At 39.7% G+C, this 23,998-nt stretch overlaps 2 protein-coding genes, 1 long non-coding RNA gene and 1 pseudogene across 4 annotated transcripts; 3 read left to right on the top strand and 1 right to left on the bottom strand.

The window, feature by feature from the left end:
- Nucleotides 1-3,627: 3,627 nt before the first annotated feature.
- LOC117440669 (galectin-2-like) lies at nucleotides 3,628-8,929 on the top strand. Of its 2 annotated transcripts, none has more exons than XM_034076903.2 (5): nucleotides 3,628-3,645; nucleotides 4,518-4,583; nucleotides 4,749-4,828; nucleotides 8,084-8,255; nucleotides 8,654-8,929. In XM_034076903.2, exons 2-5 carry the CDS (start codon nucleotides 4,581-4,583, stop codon nucleotides 8,798-8,800), a joined length of 402 nt encoding a protein of 133 aa, XP_033932794.1. In that variant the 5' UTR covers nucleotides 3,628-3,645; nucleotides 4,518-4,580; the 3' UTR covers nucleotides 8,801-8,929. The 2 variants fall into 2 exon arrangements, with proteins under 2 accessions (XP_033932794.1, XP_033932793.1); XM_034076902.1 differs by lacking the exon at nucleotides 3,628-3,645 and adding an exon at nucleotides 3,658-3,762.
- A 1,156-nt stretch (nucleotides 8,930-10,085) lies between these two features.
- Nucleotides 10,086-21,400, top strand: LOC117440668 (uncharacterized). The gene is made up of 4 exons (XR_004551292.2): nucleotides 10,086-10,189; nucleotides 10,945-11,010; nucleotides 11,176-11,255; nucleotides 21,265-21,400. It is a non-coding gene; the product is annotated as an uncharacterized lncRNA (long non-coding RNA).
- LOC117440665 (trichohyalin-like) lies at nucleotides 13,045-14,745 on the top strand. Its single transcript, XM_034076899.2, has one exon. The coding sequence runs from the start codon at nucleotides 13,318-13,320 to the stop codon at nucleotides 14,404-14,406; it is 1,089 nt and encodes a 362-aa protein (XP_033932790.1). The 5' UTR covers nucleotides 13,045-13,317; the 3' UTR covers nucleotides 14,407-14,745.
- LOC117440667 (pleckstrin homology domain-containing family F member 2-like) lies at nucleotides 20,698-23,604 on the bottom strand (annotated as a pseudogene).
- Between the last annotated feature and the right edge of the window lie 394 nt (nucleotides 23,605-23,998).

Below are 23,998 nucleotides of genomic sequence, written 5' to 3'. Positions count from 1 at the left end.
GATTTCAAAGAAAGCTCTCTGGGAAAGGTTGACTTACTGTTCGACATGAAGCTAGAAGCTACCTTACAGTACACAGTTGATCCGGAGTCCTGTCAGTTAAAGTGTTTCATAGTTAGCTTAGCTTAGCATCAACCTAGCACTCACATATATGATTCCTGGATGTTATGTGACAGTATTTCTGAGAAAGAGTCAGCTGAAATGGTGGCATAGTTGCCACTGCTTTACGTGTCGACAGCATGTTTGAACGTATTTGCAGCAGTAAATGTGGCTGTCTGGCCACTGACGTTGCCATAACAACACCTGCATTTAAATGTGCAACCTCTTTTTGTGACAGATTTTTGCATTCAATTATAATTCTTCTGATTGATATTTCCTATTGACAGCTAGTTTCTATGTGAACATTATGAGATGGACAGTCAGCCAACAAGCTTTTTATACAAATACTTCAATCAAAGCTAATCCAGTGGGGCTCCTGAAAGGGGGCAAGGGACGCTATGCTCCCAAATATTAAGCCTTGACCCCCATCTTAAAATTGATATGATCAAAAAATGATCTGCATTGTCGGAGGCCTTTTTTCCTCATTATCATGTCAAATTGTACAGCTTTCCTTACTGTTGAATGCAGAAAGATGACTATATTAGAGTATTAAGTGAAAATGACTATATTAAAGTGTGATGTGAATATATTAAGTGAATTACTCAAACTGCATTTGTATAGGAATGATTCTGTCCTATTGGCAGATAACTACTCTAACAGTGATATCTACAAGACATGTACATTTAACTATTTTCAATTGGTTAGTATTACATTTTGTGACTGTGTGGTGAAACTCATTTTAATGAAGACACATGTGTGTATCTTGAAATTCATTTATTTGACAGAGCTGGAAACTGATTGACTTACATACTTGTTTGTGTTTACCTACACAGTCATCACAGATGAGCCAAACAGAGTGGAGGATGAAGAAAGGAGAACAGGAGAAAGGGACACACAAGAAGGAGATACAACAGAGAAGAACGACAATGGAGACAATAATGAACAGGAACACCAGAACAGACACGAGTCAATGGGTAACATGACTGATGTAGGGACTGCAGATACAGGGCCAAGGCAAGTGAGACATCACTGCTTTCCATCCAGCATGTTTGGCCAGCCAAAGAGATCATTTCAACGGCAAACAGCAAGAGATGAGGGATTATTATTTCCTCCTTCCATCCCTTTTTTCTGTTTAATCTGATTACTAACAACTTCTAATAATTTGACATAGTTTATGATTTAATTGGAAAATAAAGTGTTTTTAAATAATAAACCCGTTTCTGATTCGGATTCTTTGATTTTTGTTGACATATGGGTGTTGAGAGATGTATCCATATCTCTTGATGTTGCTCTCAAAGTGCACAAGATTGATGCTTTTAACTTCATAATTTAAAAAAATCTTCTTGCAGTAGAACATTTGACTGTAGCGCCGCCACTGTGGGCTAAGCCCCGAATGTTTCCAGGTCCAGGCGACGCCCCTGAAGGGAAGCCATGCGCAGCTTACTTCCTGGTTTTAGGACGCCTCACTGCAGCTCTCTCCTCCTCTTCACACACCACACTTTTCGCGGCACACGTACTTACAGCCAATCAGCTCTGAATTATGTGAGATGACGTATGGTGGGGATGGCAGCACTTTGCCCCTGTGGTCATTATTTGTTGCCACACACATTAAATAGGAAAATACTCTGAGCATGCGCAGTGTAGTTTTTGCAGTCACCGTTCACTTATGGCGCATTTCCACTGCAGCGGGTAGCCCCGTTTAAGCGTCCTGAACCGTCCTCAGTCAGAGGGAGGCAGGATCAGGTTTTGTCCCACATGGCTCTAAACAGCTCAATAGGCACACACTGTAGACACTAATTAGAAGAACATATACTAAAACAGCAATGTACAAACGAATCAGATGATTAAACATGATCTTAAAATACATTTTATATATTTTTAAATTTATTTTTTGCATTTTGTTGTAATCATTATTTTAATACTGTCTGCTGACACTAGGTGGGGCTGTGCCCCACCTGCCCCTAATGACCAGTCGCCACTGGTGACATTAATGAGTCCAATGGAGTCGTTTTCTCTTGAAGTGCATTTCCTAAACCAGATTACATCAACCATTTCAGTTTTTTTGGGAGCGTTGTTAGATTTTCTCAGATTCCTTTCTTATAGTCTTTTCTATTTCAGCTGGAGTTGACGCTGGCTGGAGACGTGTTTGAGGTGGAGCTTCCTGACGGACAGCAGCTGCAGTTTCCAAACCGTGAGAACGTGGACGTCATCAACTACGTCCGAATCGCAGGAGACTTCAAACTGACTTCCTTCAAGATCTGCTAAAAGACACATAAAGATGAGACTTTGAGACAGTTATTGTAAGAAATATTGTTAAGGGGTGTAGATCTTCAATGTGAATTTGAAATATATCTTTATTGGAAAATGTCCCGTTGTGCTCAAGAAAATAAAATGTTTAAATTCAAAGGATCTTTTGTTTTTTTTCTTTGAATTGTTGTAGCTTAATTCTGGGTTTGGAAACAATATTTGAACCAACTTTTCAACTAAAGAAATGCAGTATCAGTGCACTCATGAGCAGCAAATGAGACAACAAATCAACGCTGACATTACTTTCCTATAAAACCCATGCAAACATTGTATGAATTGATGGAAATAACTTGAAGTGTAATGCATGGGCGTCACTTTGTTAGAAAAAGTGGTAGGGGACGATTTTCCAGAGTCAACATCAGCATAGCAGAAGACAAAATATGTCCCTCTCCTGGATGCTGAACCTCAAGCTCCTGCATGAAAAACCAAGGCATAGACCTCTGGACCACCGATGTGTTGAAAAAACCCCGCCTAACTATAGGTCTTGATTCTCTTCACCTGGTGCCCTTGGGTTTGTCCTACCCTGCCCAGCTGTGTCTTGTCCTCTGATTAGTTCTGCATGTATTTAAGTTCTGGTTTTCTGTTGGTGGATGTGGTGGGATTCTTGAGTCAGATCTGTTTCTTGTTTTAGGTATTGAGCCTTTAAATAAAGGTATTTTCCATTCAATCCATCTAATCATATCTTTATGCTGCATGATGTATGGTAGATAATTTACAAAATCTAAAATGAGTGTATGAAGTCTAATAGATTTGTTTTTGTAAAGCAGTATTGATTCTGTTGAAGTAATGAAGCCTCATCTGCAGAACGGCAGAGATTTGTTATTGTTCTGATTAAAATAATACTTTTACAATATGGTGTTTTATTCTGTTTTCTCTGGCCTTCAAGAAAAGATAAGTGGAGTTACACCAGTTCATTTACTAACAATGTACAGAGGTTTATCACAAGCGTAACAACTGAAATGGTCACAAAAAAACATGTTCTGCATGGATAAATATACATGTAACATAAATGTTTATTCAAAAGACTCTTTTGTGAGCCATGATGGGGATTAGGTGATCGTCACGTGAGCAATTGGGGTACTCGAGCTAGCACTTTTTTTAACCGTAATCTTCACCCTTTCGTTGGGGCAGACATTAGAATCGAGAGTTTACCGCCATCTCGTGGTCAAAAGGTGGAACTGCAATATATAAAATGAATAAAGCCAGCCGCATTACAGACATGACAGATCGCTAACACTTCCGGTGAGTACTTTCGAAAAATTGGGTGGTCGAGAACTGAAGCATTTCGAGACAATTATCGGTCCATATTCCCCTAATGTCCCAGTGCCAGTCTTACATGGAAACTACAACGGACACATTGTGAGACATTTGACGATAGAGGCAGCTTAATAGCGCACTTCAGGACTGGGCTAACAATAATACTGACTGCTGCTCCTGAAATTGTTTGGTAGCATTGTTAGCTCTATAAACTGTTATTCCCGTTAGCCACCTAACTCGTGTCAGTGGATAGAGGTTTTTGATATCAATCTATTAAGTGGCAGGACGTGTAAGTTAACCTCTTTAGTTTGTTTGCCGTTACATTACCTTTTATTTTGTAATTAACCAGAAGTGGTTTCTATAGAGTGACGAGCTTGAAGGATTTTAAGTCTTGCAGTTCTGATGTTTGATAACCACGTGTGCCAAGCAGAAAGGTTTAGGAATAAAGGGTATAGAAATCATTAAAAACATACAAATGTATTCAAACAAAATACACGTAAACTGCCCAAACTGTCAATATGTGCTTTAAAAAATGTAAACATGCAGATTATCATAGCAGACTATTTGATTAAAGTAGAGTGTATTGCAGTAGGTGGTGCTTGTGCTCCAATGTAATCTATAATGCATTGCAGACCCTCCTCAATGGAAACAATGGCTCCCAATCTTGATATATTTTTCAAAGTTCTTGACGGAGTAGTTTTTATAAACACATCACAGTATCACAGGGGCAGCTGCTACTCAAAATCCTCTCTGTGATTAATCTCATTTTCAATATTATTTAGTCCAACAGCAGTGCTTCACATTATAAATTAAGAGTAGCTTCACAGTCTTCTTACTACTTACATTTTGTCTTCCAGTGAAAGTGCAGAAAGCCCATCTTCCATCAGCTGCAGGAGTGTTCACTAACACCCACTATCACCATGGTAAGGTCATCTGCTTTGTTTAGTCTTTAACTGTACTGCCTTATGAACAGAGCATGTGTTTGCAGCCTGTAATTGGTTGAATACAACTCTAATACTATTATGACAAACAGCCTTCTGTAATTTTCCCAATAAATTGTTTACAACTTTAATTTCTGTGTTTCTCAGCTACTTGAAATGAAGCACCTGAGTCTGACGGACGGAGACAGGCTGAAAGTGAAGGGGATCATTCAGCGTGATGCCGAGAGGTAAGCAAACCAAACACACAACACATATTTAGTACAACCTTTTAAACTAAATATGATAATATGGTCATCTGCATTAACAAATGCATTCTGGAAACAAAATACTTTTAAAACTTGAATAAGTTGTTTTGTTGCAACTTAAGAGAATGATGGGTGAACAATAAATGCACACAATATTTGTTTAGTAATCCTCTTAAGGATCTTAAATTCTTGCAAGTAGGCTCATCCTACAAGTCAGCGCGCTAGACTGAGTGACATAGGACATTTTAAAGGGGTACTGGAAAACAACAATAAATTGTACGGATGCTGTTTTTATCACCTTCTTATGAGTGTGGAAAAAAAATACTTTGGTAAGTACGTTTTCTTTCTTCCTCTTAACTTCAGGTCAGTTTTGTTATGTTCCTAAAACCCTCATCTTGCTGTCAAGTTAACGCGTTAACGCCAAAAAAAATTAACGCCACTAATTATTGTAGTGGAAACTTCTGTGTAGCATCAATGCAGTGGGAGTCACCGACTCAGGAAAGAGACACGGTAGAGCAGGAGCTTTGATGTCAAACACTGGAGGTTTATTTGGAGTTACGGCCGGAGGAGTCACATCACAATCACAGCAGTCACGGTGAGACTGCACGGGAGAGTTGCCACGTCAATTCTGGAGCGCCTCTCTCTCGTCAGCCCATTGAACTGGTTTCACAGAGTCATCAACATATTTTGAAAAGATAGTTTAACCAGTTGGGCACACTGAGTCTCTTGCGTCCGTCACTTATGGCCTCGAGGATGTCATACCCTGGAGTCCACAAACAACAAAGAAGGAAGTGTCCCAGTGCACCCACAACAACAGACCATCTGTGACCTAAGAGGCTTCTCAATACTCAAATTTCCCCCCCTCGACTCCTCGACTCCTCGGTCCTCCGGTAGTGACCCGGAAATGAATTTCAGCGCGCCATTTTGAAGGACGTCTCATTTCTCTAAATGCACACCGAGGACCGAGGATCGAGCGTCGAGGAGGCTCTCTGGAGGAGCTCTAACCGAGGATACACTGATGGTTCCTCCACGGCTCCTCCGCGGATGCATTTCCGGGAACGGTGGAGGCGTGACACACGGCCGGACTTATCTCAGCCAATGACAGCTCTGCATGCATCCCCTGGATATTATTTTAGAAACTGCTCTCATCGCAACGCGATGTTTACAGTGAGAACAGCTGTGAGGTCCTGCAGAAAGCAGAGCAGTGTGTAAAATAAATATCACTCAGTATAACAGACCTACTCTCTTTATTTGCTTTAGTTTAGTAGATATCTACAAACAAAGAGTCCATATTTTTCTAAGAACATTTAGTGCTTCACATACTAAAATACACAACGGCTGTAGCCTGTTTATGCTTTAGGAGCTGTAGGTGTGTGTGTGTGGTACTGTGTGTGTGTGTGTGTGTGTGTGTGTGGTACAGTGTGTAGGTATGTCCTGTACAGTGTGTAGGTGTGTGTGTGGTACAGTGTGTGCGCAGATGCGGCGGACAGACAGGTCTCAGTTGGTTTGGTGTCCTCTGCTTACTTTTAATACTTGCAAATACAACTTTTGGCCCGTAATTTCAATTCCCCATTTCAGCGACCAGAGAGAGAGGGGGGGGGGGGGGATATATCCAGTCTCTGATTGTGTTACGTTATTATGAGAGTGCTCTCATACTTTAAATTGCATATATTTATATAAATATATTTGTGTGCGTGTGTCCGCATCTGTAGCCTGTTATTGTCTCATTATACCGCACTCTCAATGAATTCAAGGTAAATATGTGGGGGAACAATGTTCAGCTGATCTAACAGAGATTATAAAATATGACAAAACACTCGACAGCTGATGCAGCTGTTGCCACGTAATAATGAACGGACGTCGCTTTAATATGACCGCTCAGAGGAGAGGAGTTCTCATTTCTTTAAACGTCTGCTGCTTCCCCTCCTCTTTCCCCGGTTCCCCTCCTCGGTCCTCCGCTCGCATCTCCTGTGGGCGGGACTAAGTCTCGAGGAGGGGAGTCGAGGAGGGGAGTCGAGGAGGGGAAATTTGAGTATTGAGAAGCCTCTCTAGTGTTGACCGGTCACAGAATGGGAACAATAACATTATGGCTCAAGCAGCCTATGTCCTTAAAGGAGATAAACAGACGTCAGGGTTGGTCCTGTACGTCATATCTAGGAGTCTAGGTCAATAATTACCCTAACAATTATTTTAACGCAATTAACGCATGTGTATCTTTTTTCCTCGGCCGCCCCGTAGTTTCAGAGCGCATCGAGTTTAAAATACCATCTGCTGACAGCCCCGCTCCTGCCGCCCGCTTGTGGCAGACCACACTTCCACGCTCACCGGCAGGCCCCGCCTGGCCACCGGGAGGACCGGGAGGGTGTGTGTGTGTGTGTGGCCCGAGCGAGAGAGAGACCTTACGTGCATTGTTGTTGTTAGCATCTGGTGCTAGCTAGCTGCTGAAAACAGAGGAGCGCTCTATCCACACAACTGCGCCGAGCACTTGACTTGATGCAGGAAGCAGACAGCGGGACATTGTAGGAGAAGTCAGCACACTCAGCACGGATAGTGCAACATGATTGCAGCGTCCAGGCAGCTTCCGTTCGAGCATATGCCTTGAGTTGCACATGGCTCCAACGATCCATCACACACGCACACACACACACACACACACACACACGCACACACACACACACACACACACACACACACACACACACACACACACACACACACACACACACACACACACACACACACACACCATTTGTATTGTATTATTGTATGAGAGGTTCCAGGTTGAATTGAGGCGAATATTTGTAATGTTCAGGTTGTTGTGTTTAATATTCATGAGAATATTTGTCATTGTTCAAATGATAATTTGAATTGCAGGTCTCCCTTGAAAAAGAGATCTATGATCTCAATGGGACCAATCTGGTTAAATAAAGGTTTGAAATGAAATAATAAACATTAGCATAAAGCATATTTGTCCACTCATATGTTGATAAGAGTATTAAAAACTTGAAAAATATTCCTCTAAGGTACATTTAGAACAGATAAAAAATGTGCGATTAACTTTGGACAACCATGCGATTAAATATTTGAATCGACTGACAGCCCTAAAACATCTGTTTAGTATTACAATACTTCTTCTTTAAGGTTACATTTCCACACCTTTTTAAACCACATGTCTCTTAAAGTAGCCTTGTGATTATATAATATGAAACCTCTGTTTATAATCCCTGATCCATCCAGTTTCAAGATCGAGCTGGGCTGTGGTACGGACGACATCGCGCTGCACTTTAATCCCCGTTATGATGACGACGCTGATGGTTCCGTTATTGTTTGCAACTCAAAGTCTGGTGGGTCTTGGGGCGATGAGGTCCGGGACACACACAACCCTCCACACCGGGGAGGAGAGGTCGAGGTGAGGAACTCTGAGGTTCATATCAGCATGTAGTGTCTCTACTACACGTCTCGTGCTTTAATGTTCAAAAAGCTCTTTATTTTTCTCATGCTGCAGCACTTCTTTTCACCCTCTGTCTGAAACCAGAGCCCAGTCTGCTCTGATTGGTTAGCTGGCTGACTCTGTTGTGATTGGTCAACCTCTTAGAGATGTCCCGCCCCTTAGCCTATCATGTACAATGTGTTGGAGCACTAGCCAATAGATAAAAGCCAGAGTTACATAGTGACATTAATGAGTCCAATGGAGTCGTTTTCTCTTGAAGTGCATTTCCTAAACCAGATTACATCAACCATTTCAGGTTTTTTGGGAGCGTTGTTAGATTTTCTCAGATTCCTTTCTTATAGTCTTTTCTATTTCAGCTGGAGTTGACGCTGGCTGGAGACGTGTTTGAGGTGGAGCTTCCTGACGGACAGCAGCTGCAGTTTCCAAACCGTGAGAACGTGGACGTCATCAACTACGTCCGAATCGCAGGAGACTTCAAACTGACTTCCTTCAAGATCTGCTAAAAGACACATAAAGATGAGACTTTGAGACAGTTATTGTTAAGGGGTGTAGATCTTCAATGTGAATTTGAAATATATCTTTATTGGAAAATGTCCCGTTGTGCTCAAGAAAATAAAATGTTTAAATTCAAAGGATCTTTTGGTTTTTTTCTTTGAATTGTTGTAGCTTAATTCTGGGTTTGGAAACAATATTTGAACCAACTTTTCAACTAAAGAAATGCAGTATCAGTGCACTCATGAGCAGCAAATGAGACAACAAATCAACGCTGACATTACTTTCCTATAAAACCCATGCAAACATTGTATGAATTGATGGAAATAACTTGAAGTGTAATGCATGGGCGTCACTTTGTTAGAAAAAGTGGTAGGGACGATTTTCCAGAGTCAACATCAGCATAGCAGAAGACAAAATATGTCCCTCTCCTGGATGCTGAACCTCAAGCACCTGCATGAAAAACCAAGGCATAGACCTCTGGACCACCGATGTGTTGAAAAAAACCCGCCTAACTATAGGTCTTGATTCTCTTCACCTGGTGCCCTTGGGTTTGTCCTACCCTGCCCAGCTGTGTCTTGTCCTCTGATTAGTTCTGCATGTATTTAAGTTCTGGTTTTCTGTTGGTGGATGTGGTGGGATTCTTGAGTCAGATCTGTTTCTTGTTTTAGGTATTGAGCCTTTAAATAAAGGTATTTTCCATTCAATCCATCTAATCATATCTTTATGCTGCATGATGTATGGTAGATAATTTACAAAATCTAAAATGAGTGTCTGAAGTCTAATAGATTTGTTTTTGTAAAGCAGTATTGATTCTGTTGAAGTAATGAAGCCTCATCTGCAGAACGGCAGAGATTTGTTATTGTTCTGATTAAAATAATACTTTTACAATATGATGTTTTATTCTGTTTTCTCTGGCCTTCAAGAAAAGATAAGTGGAGTTACACCAGTTCATTTACTAACAATGTACAGAGGTTTATCACAAGCGTAACAACTGAAATGGTCACAAAAAAACATGTTCTGCATGGATAAATATACATGTAACATAAAGGTTTATTCAAAAGACTATTTTGTGAGCCATGATGGGGATTAGGTGATCGTCACGTGAGCAATTGGGGTACTCGAGCTAGCACTTTTTTTTAACCGTAATCTTCACCCTTTCGTTGGGGCAGACATTAGAATCGAGAGTTTACCGCCATCTCGTGGTCAAAAGGTGGAACTGCAATATATAAAATGAATAAAGCCAGCGGCATTACAGACATGACAGATCGCTAACACTTCCGGTGAGTACTTTCGATAAATTGGGTGGTCGAGAACTGAAGCATTTCGAGACAATTATCGGTCCATATTCCCCTAATGTCCCAGTGCCAGTCTTACATGGAAACTACAACGGACACATTGTGAGACATTTGACGATAGAGGCAGCTTAATAGCGCACTTCAGGACTGGGCTAACAATAATACTGACTGCTGCTCCTGAAATTGTTTGGTAGCATTGTTAGCTCTATAAACTGTTATTCCCGTTAGCCACCTAACTCGTGTCAGTGGATAGAGGTTTTTGATATCAATCTATTAAGTGGCAGGACGTGTAAGTTAACCTCTTTAGTTTGTTTGCCGTCACATTACCTTTTATTTTGTAATTAACCAGAAGTGGTTTCTATAGAGTGACGAGCTTGAAGGATTTTAAGTCTTGCAGTTCTGATGTTTGATAACCACGTGTGCCAAGCAGAAAGGTTTAGGAATAAAGGGTATAGAAATCATTAAAAACATACAAATGTATTCAAACAAAATACACGTAAACTGCCCAAACTGTCAATATGTGCTTTAAAAAATGTAAACATGCAGATTATCATAGCAGACTATTTGATTAAAGTAGAGTGTATTGCAGTAGGTGGTGCTTGTGCTCCAATGTAATCTATAATGCATTGCAGACCCTCCTCAATGGAAACAATGGCTCCCAATCTTGATATATTTTTCAAAGTTCTTGACGGAGTAGTTTTTATAAACACATCACAGTATCACAGGGGCAGCTGCTACTCAAAATCCTCTCTGTGATTAATCTCATTTTCAATATTATTTAGTCCAACAGCAGTGCTTCACATTATAAATTAAGAGACACTTCCCAGTCTTCTTACTACTTACATTTTGTCTTCCAGTGAAAGTGCAGAAAGCCCATCTTCCATCAGCTGCAGGAGTGTTCACTAACACCCACTATCACCATGGTAAGGTCATCTGCTTTGTGTAGTCTTTAACTGTACTGCCTTATGAACAGAGCATGTGTTTGCAGCCTGTAATTGGTTGAATGCAACTCTAATACTATTATGACAAACAGCCTTCTGTAATTTTCCCAATAAATTGTTTACAACTTTAATTTCTGTGTTTCTCAGCTACTTGAAATGAAGCACCTGAGTCTGACGGACGGAGACAGGCTGAAAGTGAAGGGGATCATTCAGCGTGATGCCGAGAGGTAAGCAAACCAAACACACAACACATATTTAGTACAACCTTTTAAACTAAATATGATAATATGGTCATCTGCATTAACAAATGCATTCTGGAAACAAAATACTTTTAAAACTTGAATAAGTTGTTTTGTTGCAACTTAAGAGAATGATGGGTGAACAATAAATGCACACAATATTTGTTTAGTAATCCTCTTAAGGATCTTAAATTCTTGCAAGTAGGCTCATCCTACAAGTCAGCGCGCTAGACTGAGTGACATAGGACATTTTAAAGGGGTACTGGAAAACAACAATAAATTGTACGGATGCTGTTTTTATCACCTTCTTATGAGTGTGGAAAAAAAATACTTTGGTAAGTACGTTTTCTTTCTTCCTCTTAACTTCAGGTCAGTTTTGTTATGTTCCTAAAACCCTCATCTTGCTGTCAAGTTAACGCGTTAACGCAAAAAAAAATTAACGCCACTAATTATTTTAACGCGATTAACGCATGTGTATTTTTTGTCCTCGGCCGCCCCGTAGTTTCAGAGCGCATGGAGTTTAAAATACCATCTACAAGCTGATGCTGACAGCCCCGCTCCTGCCGCCCGCTTGTGGCAGACCACACTTCCACGCTCACCGGCAGGCACCGACTGGCCACCGGGAGGACCGGGAGGGTGTGTGTGTGTGTGTGAAGGTTTCTCTGACTGCAGATCAGTTTAGTGATCATAAGGTTATTTATGGGCAATGAAAAATATGTAGCTACTTAGTTGTTGGGGAAAAGATATTGAAAAGAGGTGGATTTTTTCTTCTTCCGTTTGGTATAATGTTGTCCTTAAGGGAACTCGTGAGTTCTGTGCTGACCTTAATGCTTATCGTATAACCAAAGCCACAATGACCAACTTCATTTTCCAACATTTTTGATTTGTGTTGACATGAAGAATAGGACTTATCAAAGCCAAGAGTAATGAACACATCTGTTGGATGAACTTGATTCTCTTGTTATATGTACTGTTGTTACCCCTTTTTTGGAAATGAGATAACTCCGCCATGTTGCGTGACCTTGTTATGTAAAAAAAGAATTACATTCCTCGAATTCTATTGTTTCTGAATTTGTTTTATATTAAAGTTGTCTTTTGTTATCCTACTTTTTGGAGTATATTTATGTAATGAAATGAGGATTGTCTCCATCTGACATTGGGTTTTGCTTTTATGTTGTGAAGATGTAAGCAGAAGTGAATGATGTGGCTTGATTTGAATACATAATTTAACCTGTAACACATGTTATTAACTATTCCTATACGACATGTTCACTACATGTTCACCACCTATAACAGACAGTCCATTACAAACGGTCAGTTATATGTGCCTTTGTTTTTATGTTTAACCCTGGCAGCTGCAGGTTTTAATTTGACTATTTTCTATAACATACTATGACTGTTTTTATTTTTGTGATGGCAAACTAAAAATACTTTTTATTTATCGTTTTAAGGAATACAAAAAAAAACTGAACACAAGAGGGTTTAATAAATATACCAAGCTGGTCCAAGGTATTGGAGCCTTCAGGAATAATGAATAACATGTTTCTTCTTGAAGTCCACAATATCTTTCTCTTTAAAAAAAGAAAAGGACTTTTTTTATTGGATATAGCAGGAAACATAAATACAGGAAGGGGGGTAGAGAGGGGACAACATGCACAATTCAGATTTGATCTCAGGCCCTGCCAAAATGATTTTTATCAGGGTGCAACTAGTATCAGGTTGAGCTATAAAGTTAGCTGCCTTCCTTCAATCATGTTTACTAGCAATCACGTTGCTAGGCAACAGCATGGGTCCATTCTTACTTCCGGTCAGCTGATGTCATTCTCTGACATCACAAATGGAACCTTCAGATCGATGACAGAGTTGCCTTGATGTAGGAAGTCTGCAGGTGAGTTCATCAGTGCATCAGATCATTGCAGGAAGCTACCATCAGGGAGACGGTCTATTTTAACGAGATAATCCAAGTGAACACCATTTTTGTGGCTTTCATTCAGTTGAACAATTATATTCAGTTTGCTTAACAACAGGTCATTTCATCACCGCAGTAGAGATGGAGATGAACAATAGAGATGAGATGGAAGTCAACCTCGAGATTCTGCGAAAAGAAAATCAGGAAATCAAGTTGTTGCTGGAGCAGGAAAGGACTTTGAGGAATAAGCTTGAGGTTGAAGGCGCTAAGAGGATGGAAGCGACGCTGAAAGCATATAGAGAGCGTGTAGCTGAGCTAGTTAAGCATCATGTGAAAGTGAAAGCCCAGAAAATTGAGCACAACGTCTTGCGCGTCAACAATGAGGACCTGAACATGAAATACGGAATGCTCCAGAGGACACACAAGAAGGTCGAAGCAGAGATGGCTGCCTTGAGAAAGGAAAACCAGGAACTGAAACAACTGAAAGAACCCTGTGTTGAGGAGAACGCTGGAGAGATGGCTTCTTTGCGTGAGAGAAACCAGGAACTCAAACAACTGAAGGAGCATTGTGTTGAGGAGGAGGCAAAGATGGCCGCCTTGCAAAAGACTAACCAAGAACTCCAACAACAAAAGGAGCGTTGTCTTGAGAAGAAATCTGTAGAGAAAGCTGCTTTGCGTGAGAGAAACCAGGAACTCCAATTACAAACGGAACGTGATGTTGAGGAGAAATCTGTAGAGAAAGCTGCTTTGCGTCAGAGAAACCAGGAACTCAAACAACTGAAGGAGCATTGTGTTGAGGAGGTGGCCGCCTTGCTGAAGGAAAACCAGACACTGAAACAAGAGAAGTTGCGTTGTGTTGAGGAGAAGGATGCAGAGATAGTAGTTTTGCATGAGAGAAACCACGAACTGGAACAACAGAAGGAACGTTGTGTTGAGGAGAAGGATGCAGAGATAGTCACTTTGCTCGAGAGTATCCGTGAACTCCAACAACTGAAAGAACGTTGTGTTCAGGAGATAGCCGCCTTGAAAACATCACGGTGGAGAAAATTCATGAATTTCCTTTCTCGTATCGGCTCAGATGTCCCCGACGACGACAGAGAAGGCAGCCTTGACATTTTTTTAGGCCAATTACCTCCATTTTCAAATTCCGTAATCGGCTGGAGTAGTATTGGTAGTATTATTAGGAGTAGTAGTAGAAAGGAAGCAAAGGAGGAGGCTGGATGTCAGTAGCTGTCTTTCCCTCCTCCCTTTCCCCTCACCTCCTTCCTCCTACCTCACCCCTTACTGCCTTCCCCTTTTCATACTCAGGGTTTTCTCCTGGAGCTCAGGTTTTCCCACAATCTGTATAATAGATGTAAAAAAACTCACGATTAAGTCCCTCCCCCTTTTACTGTACTTCCTGCTACCTCACCCTCTCTCCCCTTACTCCATCCTTTGTTTACTTTATCTCCCTCCTCCATTTCCCTCACCTCTTTCTTCCTACATCACCCCCTCCATTTCCCTTTTCATATTTAGTGTTTTTTAGTTGTGTTTAGACTTGATTTTATAATAAAATGTTAATTAAATGTATTCTGTGTGTGCCTCACTGTGTAAACGCATACAGTATATATTCATTACTGTATGACTTGTTGGTTACTAAAGTACCGGTATCTGTTCTATTTGTGATTTAAACAACTTTGAATTTAATAAATACAACAACAATAGAAGATGTGTGTGCAGATTGTTCTGGGTGTTTCTACTTTTGGGTTCAATTACATTGTTTTGTTGTTTTTCAAAAATGTGGTGATTTCATAAGAGCTGTTCAAGTATTCAAATGTGTTTATCAGGGTTTATTTAATGTATATATGAATTAAATCGTGTTGGGTTGGATCACTGTAAACATATACAGTATATATTAATTACTGTATGACATGTTGGTTATTAAAGAACTGGTATCTGTTCATTTGATGTTTTAATCAACACTGCATTTCTTAAATAAAATAACCCATGGTATGAAATAGAAGATGTATTTATACTTCTCAGTGTTTTTATATTTGTCTCATTGTACACGTTCAATCCCATTATTGTTGTTTTTATCAAATGTGTTTATTTCATACAAGCTGGTCAAATATTATTGGACTCTACTCCTCAAAACATTGAGCTTAAAAGATGGACATTTAATTTTATCAACAGAAACATAGTTCAAAATAGAGACAACGACATTTTTAACGTCTTTAATACATACATAGGTGTCCCCATGTGTGTTAAGAGCCTCAGAGAGTTTCAGCAACAAAGCCTTTTTCTCTTTCCCTCCCAATCCAAGTATTTGAAAGCCTTTCAAATATGTGTTTTGGGTTCACAGTTGACCTATAGGCAAACATAGGCACTTATTATCCGCAAAACTTGAGATACCAAAGTTAAAATCCTGCGATGCGAGAGCATACAGATGTAAATACTATGGAAGTGCTTTGATTTATACATAGGTCACATATAGGTCACTAGGCCCTAGATGTCTATGCTTTTATAATACATGAAATCATTGTGTGTATGTTTGTTGGTTCAATGGGCAAATTAAGGCTCTGAGTGTCTCCATCCATCCATCTTCTCCCGCTTATCCGTGGTCGGGTCTCGGGGGTAGCAGTTCCAGCAGAGAGCCCCAAACTTTCTTTTCCCTCATCAACCAGCTCTGACTGGGGGGTCCCAAGGCGCTCCCAGGCCAGAGAAGAGATATAATCCCTCCACCTGGTCCTAGGTCTACCCCTTGGTCTCCTCCCAGCTGGACGTGCCTGGAACACCTCCTAGGGAGGCGCCCAGGTGGCATCCTAACTAGGTGCCCGAACCACCTCAACTGGCTCCTTTCGACGCGAAGGAGGAGCGGCTCAACTCCGAGTCCCTCCCTGATGACCGAACTTCTCACCTTATCCCTAAGGGAGACGCCAGCCACCCTGCGGAGGAAAACCCATCTCGGCCGCTTGTTTTTCATTTTTCATTTCAAACCTTTATTTATTCAGATTGGTCCCATTGAGATCATAGATCTCTTTTTCAAGGGAGACCTGCAGCATATAGATTCCACATGAAACATAAAACAATAAAGGACATTATACATTATATTTACAGGATACATAGTTATAGACATTTACAAGTGCCCATTGTATCAGCAAGCATTTCATTTTGCCTAGCTTTAAAAACATGCAGAGGAATGAGATTGCTCAGTTTCAATTCTTGCTGAAGATTGTTCCAAGCAAGTGGAGCTGCGCACATAAAAGCTGTCTTACCGAAGACAGTCCTTGCTCTTGGCACATCTAACAAGACTACATCATGTGACCTCAGACAATAGCTGCTTGCAACTCTCTGTGTTATCAGAGAGCAGATATAATACGGGAGTTTACCCAACAAAGCTTTATAGATAAACGTGTACCAATGACTGAGCCTCCGTACAGAGAGTGATGGTAAACCTGCCTTGGCATACAGGGTACAGTGATGTGTAAGCGCTTTACAATTTGTGACAAATCTCAGAGCACTGTGATACGCAGCATCCAATTTGCTCAGGTAATTGGCAGGTGCATTCATATAGACCAGATCCCCATAGTCCAGCACAGGTCAAAGGTCACAGAGCCTTTTCCTGGCCTCCAGCGAGAAACAGGACTTGTTTCTGAAAAAGAAACCTAGCCTAACCCTCAGCTTTTTAAGCAGGTTATTGACATGAAGTTTAAGAGAGAGACAATCATCAAGCCAGATACCAAGGTATTTGTAACAGGCAACAACTTCAAGTTTTGTTCCTTGCGTAGTTACAATATCTAAAACAGGCTCTGGTGTCTTTTTAGCTTTTGAAAAGAGCATTACCTTGGTTTGATCCACATTTAAAAGAAGCTTAAGCTCAGAGAGCTGAGTCTGAATAGTGTTGAAAACAGCCTGTAATTTAACACCAGCCTCCTGAATGGAGGGACCTGCACAGTACATCACAGTATCATCCGCATACAAATGTAAAGTAGCTTCATCCACATTATCACCTACGCTGTTAATATATATGGAGAATAAAAGTGGTCCTAAAACAGAACCTTGTGGTACACCATTAGAAATGTTTAACCATTCAGAAGACAGTCCATCAAAATGAACACATTGGGACCTTTCAGAGAGGTAGTTCACAAACCACCCACTGCAAGGCTGGATAGGCCAATACTGAGTAGCCTCTGCTTTAAGATGCGATGATCAACGGTGTCAAACGCTTTGGAAAGGTCAATAAACAGAGCTGCACAACTCTGCTTATTATCTAAAATAGTAGTAATGTCATATGTTAATGTTGTATCCGCGATCTCGTTCTTTCGGTCATGACTCTGACTCTGAGTGTCTGTTTTCGTTTATTTGTATTTACTATAGAAATATTATAGGAGCTGAGGTCCATTTCCAACATTTTGGAGACCTGTTGCTTCATTATTGCTGCATGAGTTATTTGGGGGACATGCATAGCTTGGACCTCATCCTGATTGACACCCAATGCTAAGACTTGGACAAAGATTTGACTGTCAGCAGGTTATTGTTGTCTTTACTTGGCAAATACAAGAAGTCCTTCACGGCGAGATAATCCAACAACAACACTGAGAGTGCTTTACTTGTCCAAAATCAACAGGGAGGAGTTGAACAATCTTTATATCGAAACCAAGTTACAACAAACAAGTACCTTCAACTATTAATAGAGCAGTAAGATTGGACCAATGAACGGCCCCACAAACAAACTCTGAATGAACTTGAAATGGGTTTTACCGTAAAATAGGCGACGCTTCCTTGTTCCTAGAAGAAATGTAAAACAGGTTTGAGAAACATTCAAAATAAAGGTGCGCCCAAGATTAAAGTGTTTGCAGATGTTAAACTGCCTTTTTGTGCATGTTTTTCATAGAAAACGCAAATTGATGTTTTCAAACTGGCAGTTCAAGGGTTAAAATCCTGAAAATAATTTAACATTTGGTATTTTTGATCAGGACTGAAGTTGATTGAAAGATTTAACCCCAAAAAGTTTAAAAAAATATTAATCTGTTGTCATTTTAGAGCAGTTTTTGGAAGTGGACTTTTTTGTCCCGAATGACTAATTTGTAACTTTTTTGTTCAATCTGATTTTGTGCAAAAACTAATAATGCAAACAAATCCATTTTGTTGCTAATCTTTGACATATCCAAGACTGTTATAAAAAAAAAAAGAGCCAGTCTCCAGATATGTATTTTTGGGAAAATAACTAATTTTCTCTGTTTTCATCATGAAAAAAAACAGCGGTTTCATGTTTTCAAAATGGCATTGAAAGGGTTAAAATCCTGACAATGATTACTTTTTTGGTATTTTCTATTAGGGCGGAAGTTGCTTTAAAGATTGAACCCAAAAAAGTTATGAAAAAAACCTTTTAATATAATGTTTTTATCAAAGTCTTTTGCAGTGGACATTTTTGTCTCGAATGACTAATTTGCATAGTCGATTTGTTACACAGTGAATTAAAGACCGATTTGAAAAATTTAAAATTGAATTCCAAAATAGATCGAGAAAATAGCCTTGTTACAAAAAGTCAGGCCGTTTGCACCAACACAACCAAAGTTATTGCAAAATGAAAAGTGAAAAATTACCCATATGGACAAAAACGTCCACAGTGATACCGGAGGGTTAAGACTGTTTTAAGCAGACGTCACCTTTTCCCAAAACAAGCTCAACAAATCCTACAAGATTTAGCCTGTTAGCTTTTGTTAGCTTGTTAAACAACAGATGATCTGAATTAACTAGCTGAAAGGCTGCTTCTATAAATAAAACCAGACACAAAACGAAATAACTAAACTTAAACTAAATAACTAAAGTCTTTAGAAACTAAACAACGTATCTAACAAGCCATATAGCTAATAGCTACTAATGCTACATGCATAGCTAGCTGTGAGCTTATCACTTAGCAACAAAAAGAATAGTCTGTTAGCATCGTTTGCTATCGCCTGTTAGCTTAAGCAACAACAGATATTAGTTTCTATGTTTTTGTACTGTGTGTATGCAGTAGCATAGGCAGGTAGATATTTGATTCAGGATTACTTTGACATTACAGATGCTTAACTGTACTGTAGCTAACATTAGCTTACTGGCTAGTTGTGACAGCAGTTGTTGAGCTTGCTAGTTTAAGATGTAAGTGATTGTAGGTGGCACAACTGTCAAGTAGGGAAATAATGAACATATCAAATACAAAATAATTAATGTGTCATGAAATACTGTTATTGGTAAAAGGCCAAATGACAAAAAAACGGACTTTTGAGAACTAACATATTTTACTCCTACCATACTTCTGTTTTTATATAAATAAGAAGGATGAAATAACAGTTTATGATAATGAGTTAAGTTTAATTAAGTCTTACATTATTTCACAAGTTGTAGTTTCATGTATTTTCCTTATGTACTGTTGTGATTATAGGTTTCATATCTCTATATGTATTTTATTTCACATTGGAGCTTTATGAAAATATTCCCAAAATGTAAACATTTCAATTTCATTTAAACTGAGGAAATTCAAAATAAGGTGTTTCATAACCATGACAACAACAAGTATATTGATGCATCTAACATGACTCTTAATAATAAAACAATAGCAGACATCCTTGACATATATTGTAAGTGCTTTATTGTTTTTTGGATCATTTCAGCAGGTGTGCAAAACATTTTTCATAAGTAAACAGTAAATCAACACATATTTCACATTCTCTTGTATATACAGTACATATATGATAATGACGAGAGACTATACAGTACGTTTTGCATGAATCACACTACACTAATGAATGCAATACAAAGATATGCACAACAAAAACCCGAAATCTTGCCAGGTATATTTGTCTAATATCTAGTCAGAATATAGATAGATAAGACTTTATTCATCTCGAAGGAAATTGTTGTGCCAGAGTTACAAAATACAATAAACACAGCAGCATAATAGTAAAACTGTACACCAACAGTGCAGTACAAAGAGAAATGAAATATCTACAGGAAACACAGACGGTCACATAATTAATGTAAATATTTCCAGTAATTAATGTGAATTACCAGAATGTCTTTACACCTGATATAAGACATAATAACTTCAGAAGTGACACTGCAGTGAGAAGTCGGGTCTTGTTTTTAGACAATGCATCATCTTGTTAAGTCAAAACAATCTTATTTTGAGTCGTATCTCAGATTAAACGCATATCTATTAGAAAATCACCAACATCAGAAAACAGACTTTTTAGCATTTGCGGCTCATATTGTAACACAACATGTCCTGATTCTGGTCAAATATAATTCAACATGAGTTCTCCCAGCTGATTACAAGATCTGATTTATCTAAACATCCCTTCTTATTTCAAGAGATCTTACACCAAGCAGATGTTCACTTGTTCTATTGGCAGATGTGTGTACTTATAAGTGAAAACGGCTTGTTTTCATTATTGTTTAACTTTTGGAGCAGCATTTCTTCCAGTGTGCAGACAATGACATAGTTCAATTCTCTTTGGAACAAAGTTCTCAATTGACTTAAATCCATTTTCCATGGCATTCAACGCAGATGCATCGGTCGTGGTGCAACATAGGTGTCACTACCTCCCCAGTTTCCATTCTGGTAGTCGAGCCAGCTGCTGGAATCCTGATTCTGCATTGTCTTTCCTCCTTCCTCTTCATCACTGCATGCTCCCTCATCATCCTCCTCTGTACTTCTCTTTCTAGTGATGTCTCCTCTCAGTCGAGACATCTCCTCCTTCTTCTTGTGGCAGAGACAGCAGACCCTCAACCTCTTTGTGGGGTGGATGTGATCTATCACTGCTCGCTGCTTGGAGCATCCATTGCAGACCAAAAAGCCACATCTTCGGCAGTGATGTCGGCGTTTGATGAGACTGAACACTTTGAAGCAGCGCATGCATTTGTAGGCGGCCTTGTCTGGGATCCAGGTTACAGCAAACGTGGATCCGGGTCGGGCTGCCACGCCGCTGCAGAAGGTTTAACCGGCTGTTTTCCAATTGCTCCATCCAGGCCTGCTTCTCTTCGAGCGAATCGGCGGACACAAAAAACGACTTGCATGGTGTGCGGACCAGCCATTTTGTAACTCAATCCCTCCTTGTCTTCCAGGTCCTCCAGCATGATGTCCTCTGAAAGACAGGGAAGATATTGTAAACAGTGCAACACACACATGGATACTATGGTGTGGTCAACACGCTTGTCCAGAAAGACTTGAGGCGGATATTTGTCATTTTAGTTGAGTTGATTGCTGTCCAAATAAATATATGTTCTGACCTTACCCATGCAGCATTCATCTGTACTGATCATTTCATTTTTAAAGGCTTTGGGATGACAACTTTTGAAACTTCTTCAATACAACAGGTGTTGTGAGGTGTTTCAAAAATTACAAAAGTACATTGACCCAAACTCAACTCTAATTGGTGTTTTCCATCATGTGTTTTAAAAGAAAGGGTTGTTTAACCACACTTGTTTAAACTGGTCGTAAATGAAGACATGGGGCTGTTCCAGTATTTTTTTGGGAAACATTTAGAATACAGTTGACCAAACTCAAATGTAATTGGTATGTCCAACATTGGCGAAGTGCACTTGCTCAGTTGAGTAGTTAAAGGTGGGGTAGGTAAGTTTGAGAAACCGGCTCGAGATACACTTTTTTGTTATATTCCATGGAATGCTCTTAACATCCCGACAGCAATGAATATCTGAAGTGCTTTGACAACAAATCCATAAAAAAATGTCATCTGGAGAAGCCGTAATACTGTAAAAAGTACATCCAATCCGTTTAGCCGGGCCGGCTAAACGGATTGGATGGCCTACCTGCCTGTCAGCCTTCCAACCTATCTCGTGCCCTCATTGGTCATGTGCGCCTTCGTGTGTGTTGGGGGAGGGGCTCTGTGAGGAAGTGGCAGATTTTCTCCGGTTGTGTATTTTCAAATTCTAGCGATCTCGAGCCGGTTTCTTAAACTTACCTACCCCACCTTTAAGGTAGCATGCTGATATGTTGTCATTGTTTTGTGCAGCATACTTTAAATTCCATGCACCTCCATTGAATTGCTGTTGCAGATATCTTGTGCACGTGAATACAAAGTCACAAGAGAGCCAAACTAAAACAGATACTTGATCACTAAAGCTTCTACAGAGGTATAGATACCATCAGATCATCGTTATGCAGGTATAGACTTTTTGCACTACTTTGATTTTATTATATGTTGCATTGTTGGAGGAGCTCAGGTCAGAAGAATGTCATTGCCATTTCTACACTGTAGCTTTGTGCGTATGACAATAAAACATTTGAATTGAATCTGTCAGACTAGATCTAGTGTTCTGCTTACCTAGAGGGATGACTTTCTGTTTTTTGTGCCAGCGGCCGTTCAGGATGATGCTGCCGTACACCAGCATGTCGTTGAACAGAAAGAAGACTTTAGGCTCAGGTTTCCTCCGTCCCTGTTTCATGAGACGACCCTGACCCACCAGAACTCTCCCTGGCTGGCATAGATGCCTCCCTGCCGGGCCGAATGAACTCTCAACGGCTTGGATACGCTTACGGTTCTCCTTCTCAAACGTTACCAGATCCATCATGGTGAAATCACTGAAGAGCCATCTGTCCCTTGTTTTATACAGGCAGGTGTCGCAATGGGAGTTTCCAAGGTTTGATTGAGGACAAAGACGAAAAGAAAAAAACAAAAAAAGAGGGCGGAGTGTGAGGCAGAAAGATTAACCTCCTTTAAAGATTCATATGTTTTTTAAGTTACTTTAACGCGATACATTTTACCCTGTCACCTGATTGTGTGTTGAATTTGCACTATCCTCCTTTTAATGCACAATTTAATCGTTGTACCTTTAATCCAAATGTATTTTTTACATGTCTACTCCATGCTATTTTTAGCATGCACTCACATCTGCACACTTATGTAAATATATTTAACATGTTCATTCGAAAGCTCAAGGTGTTACTGTGATATCTTGTTTCAACAGTTACTTTGTCACTTTTTTAATTATTATTTCAATTTTGATTCTATTTGATCTTTATTTTTACCTTGTGTGAACCCTGTTTTTCACTCTGATAATTTCTACTGTTACAAGAAATGTCTGTCTGTCCGAAATTATGAATTCTAATATAAGTATGAATATAATGTGTAATTATAATTACAATAATTATAATTATAATAAATTAGAATTATATGTGTAATAATTATTATGTGTAATTATGTAATAATGACTACACAAGACTTTGTTATTCAACCTCTGAGGCAGATTGCTTGTAAGACTGGTTCAGTCGACCAATCAGCAGCGAGAGTGAATAATAAACAAACTTTACTGGTAACTCACATCCTGTGCTTGTTAGTCACTTATGTGCGAGTGGAGGCGCTCTCCTCATCCGACCGGTCAGTCCAGGTCAGCAGGTAGAAGAGGTCAATCCTTGGCTTGCTCTTCCTGTTGTCATCCGAGGTCTTCTCCTATTGGCCGGCGTCGTCGGGGGGCGGGTCCAATGTAATTCCTGCCTTTTTCTGTTGTTAAATTACAATCATTCTGTGTCTGTGGTTATTTAAACATTCCCTAATAAACGTTATTCAGCGGCAATACATGAGTGCTAAACCCAGTGTGCTCAGTGTACAACATCGCATGTCATTTCACCGTTGATTCACGGTTTGAAAATGCAGCATTTCGCCACATGCTAATGCTAACCGGAAGTGAAGCATTTTCAGAATAAAGTATTAAGTTAATAGTTAGTGAACTTCAGGTTTCTCAGAATAAAACTGATTTAATATTAAATAGTGTATTTAATTCAAATTACGCCATATCAACATTATTTTAATTTCTAACACGTGTTTGGAAGACTGGTTTT

Source organism: Pseudochaenichthys georgianus, unplaced genomic scaffold, assembly GCF_902827115.2.
Source record: "Pseudochaenichthys georgianus unplaced genomic scaffold, fPseGeo1.2 scaffold_1114_arrow_ctg1, whole genome shotgun sequence".
Lineage (NCBI taxonomy): Eukaryota > Metazoa > Chordata > Actinopteri > Perciformes > Channichthyidae > Pseudochaenichthys > Pseudochaenichthys georgianus.
This window is presented reverse-complemented; position numbering and strand designations above follow the sequence as displayed.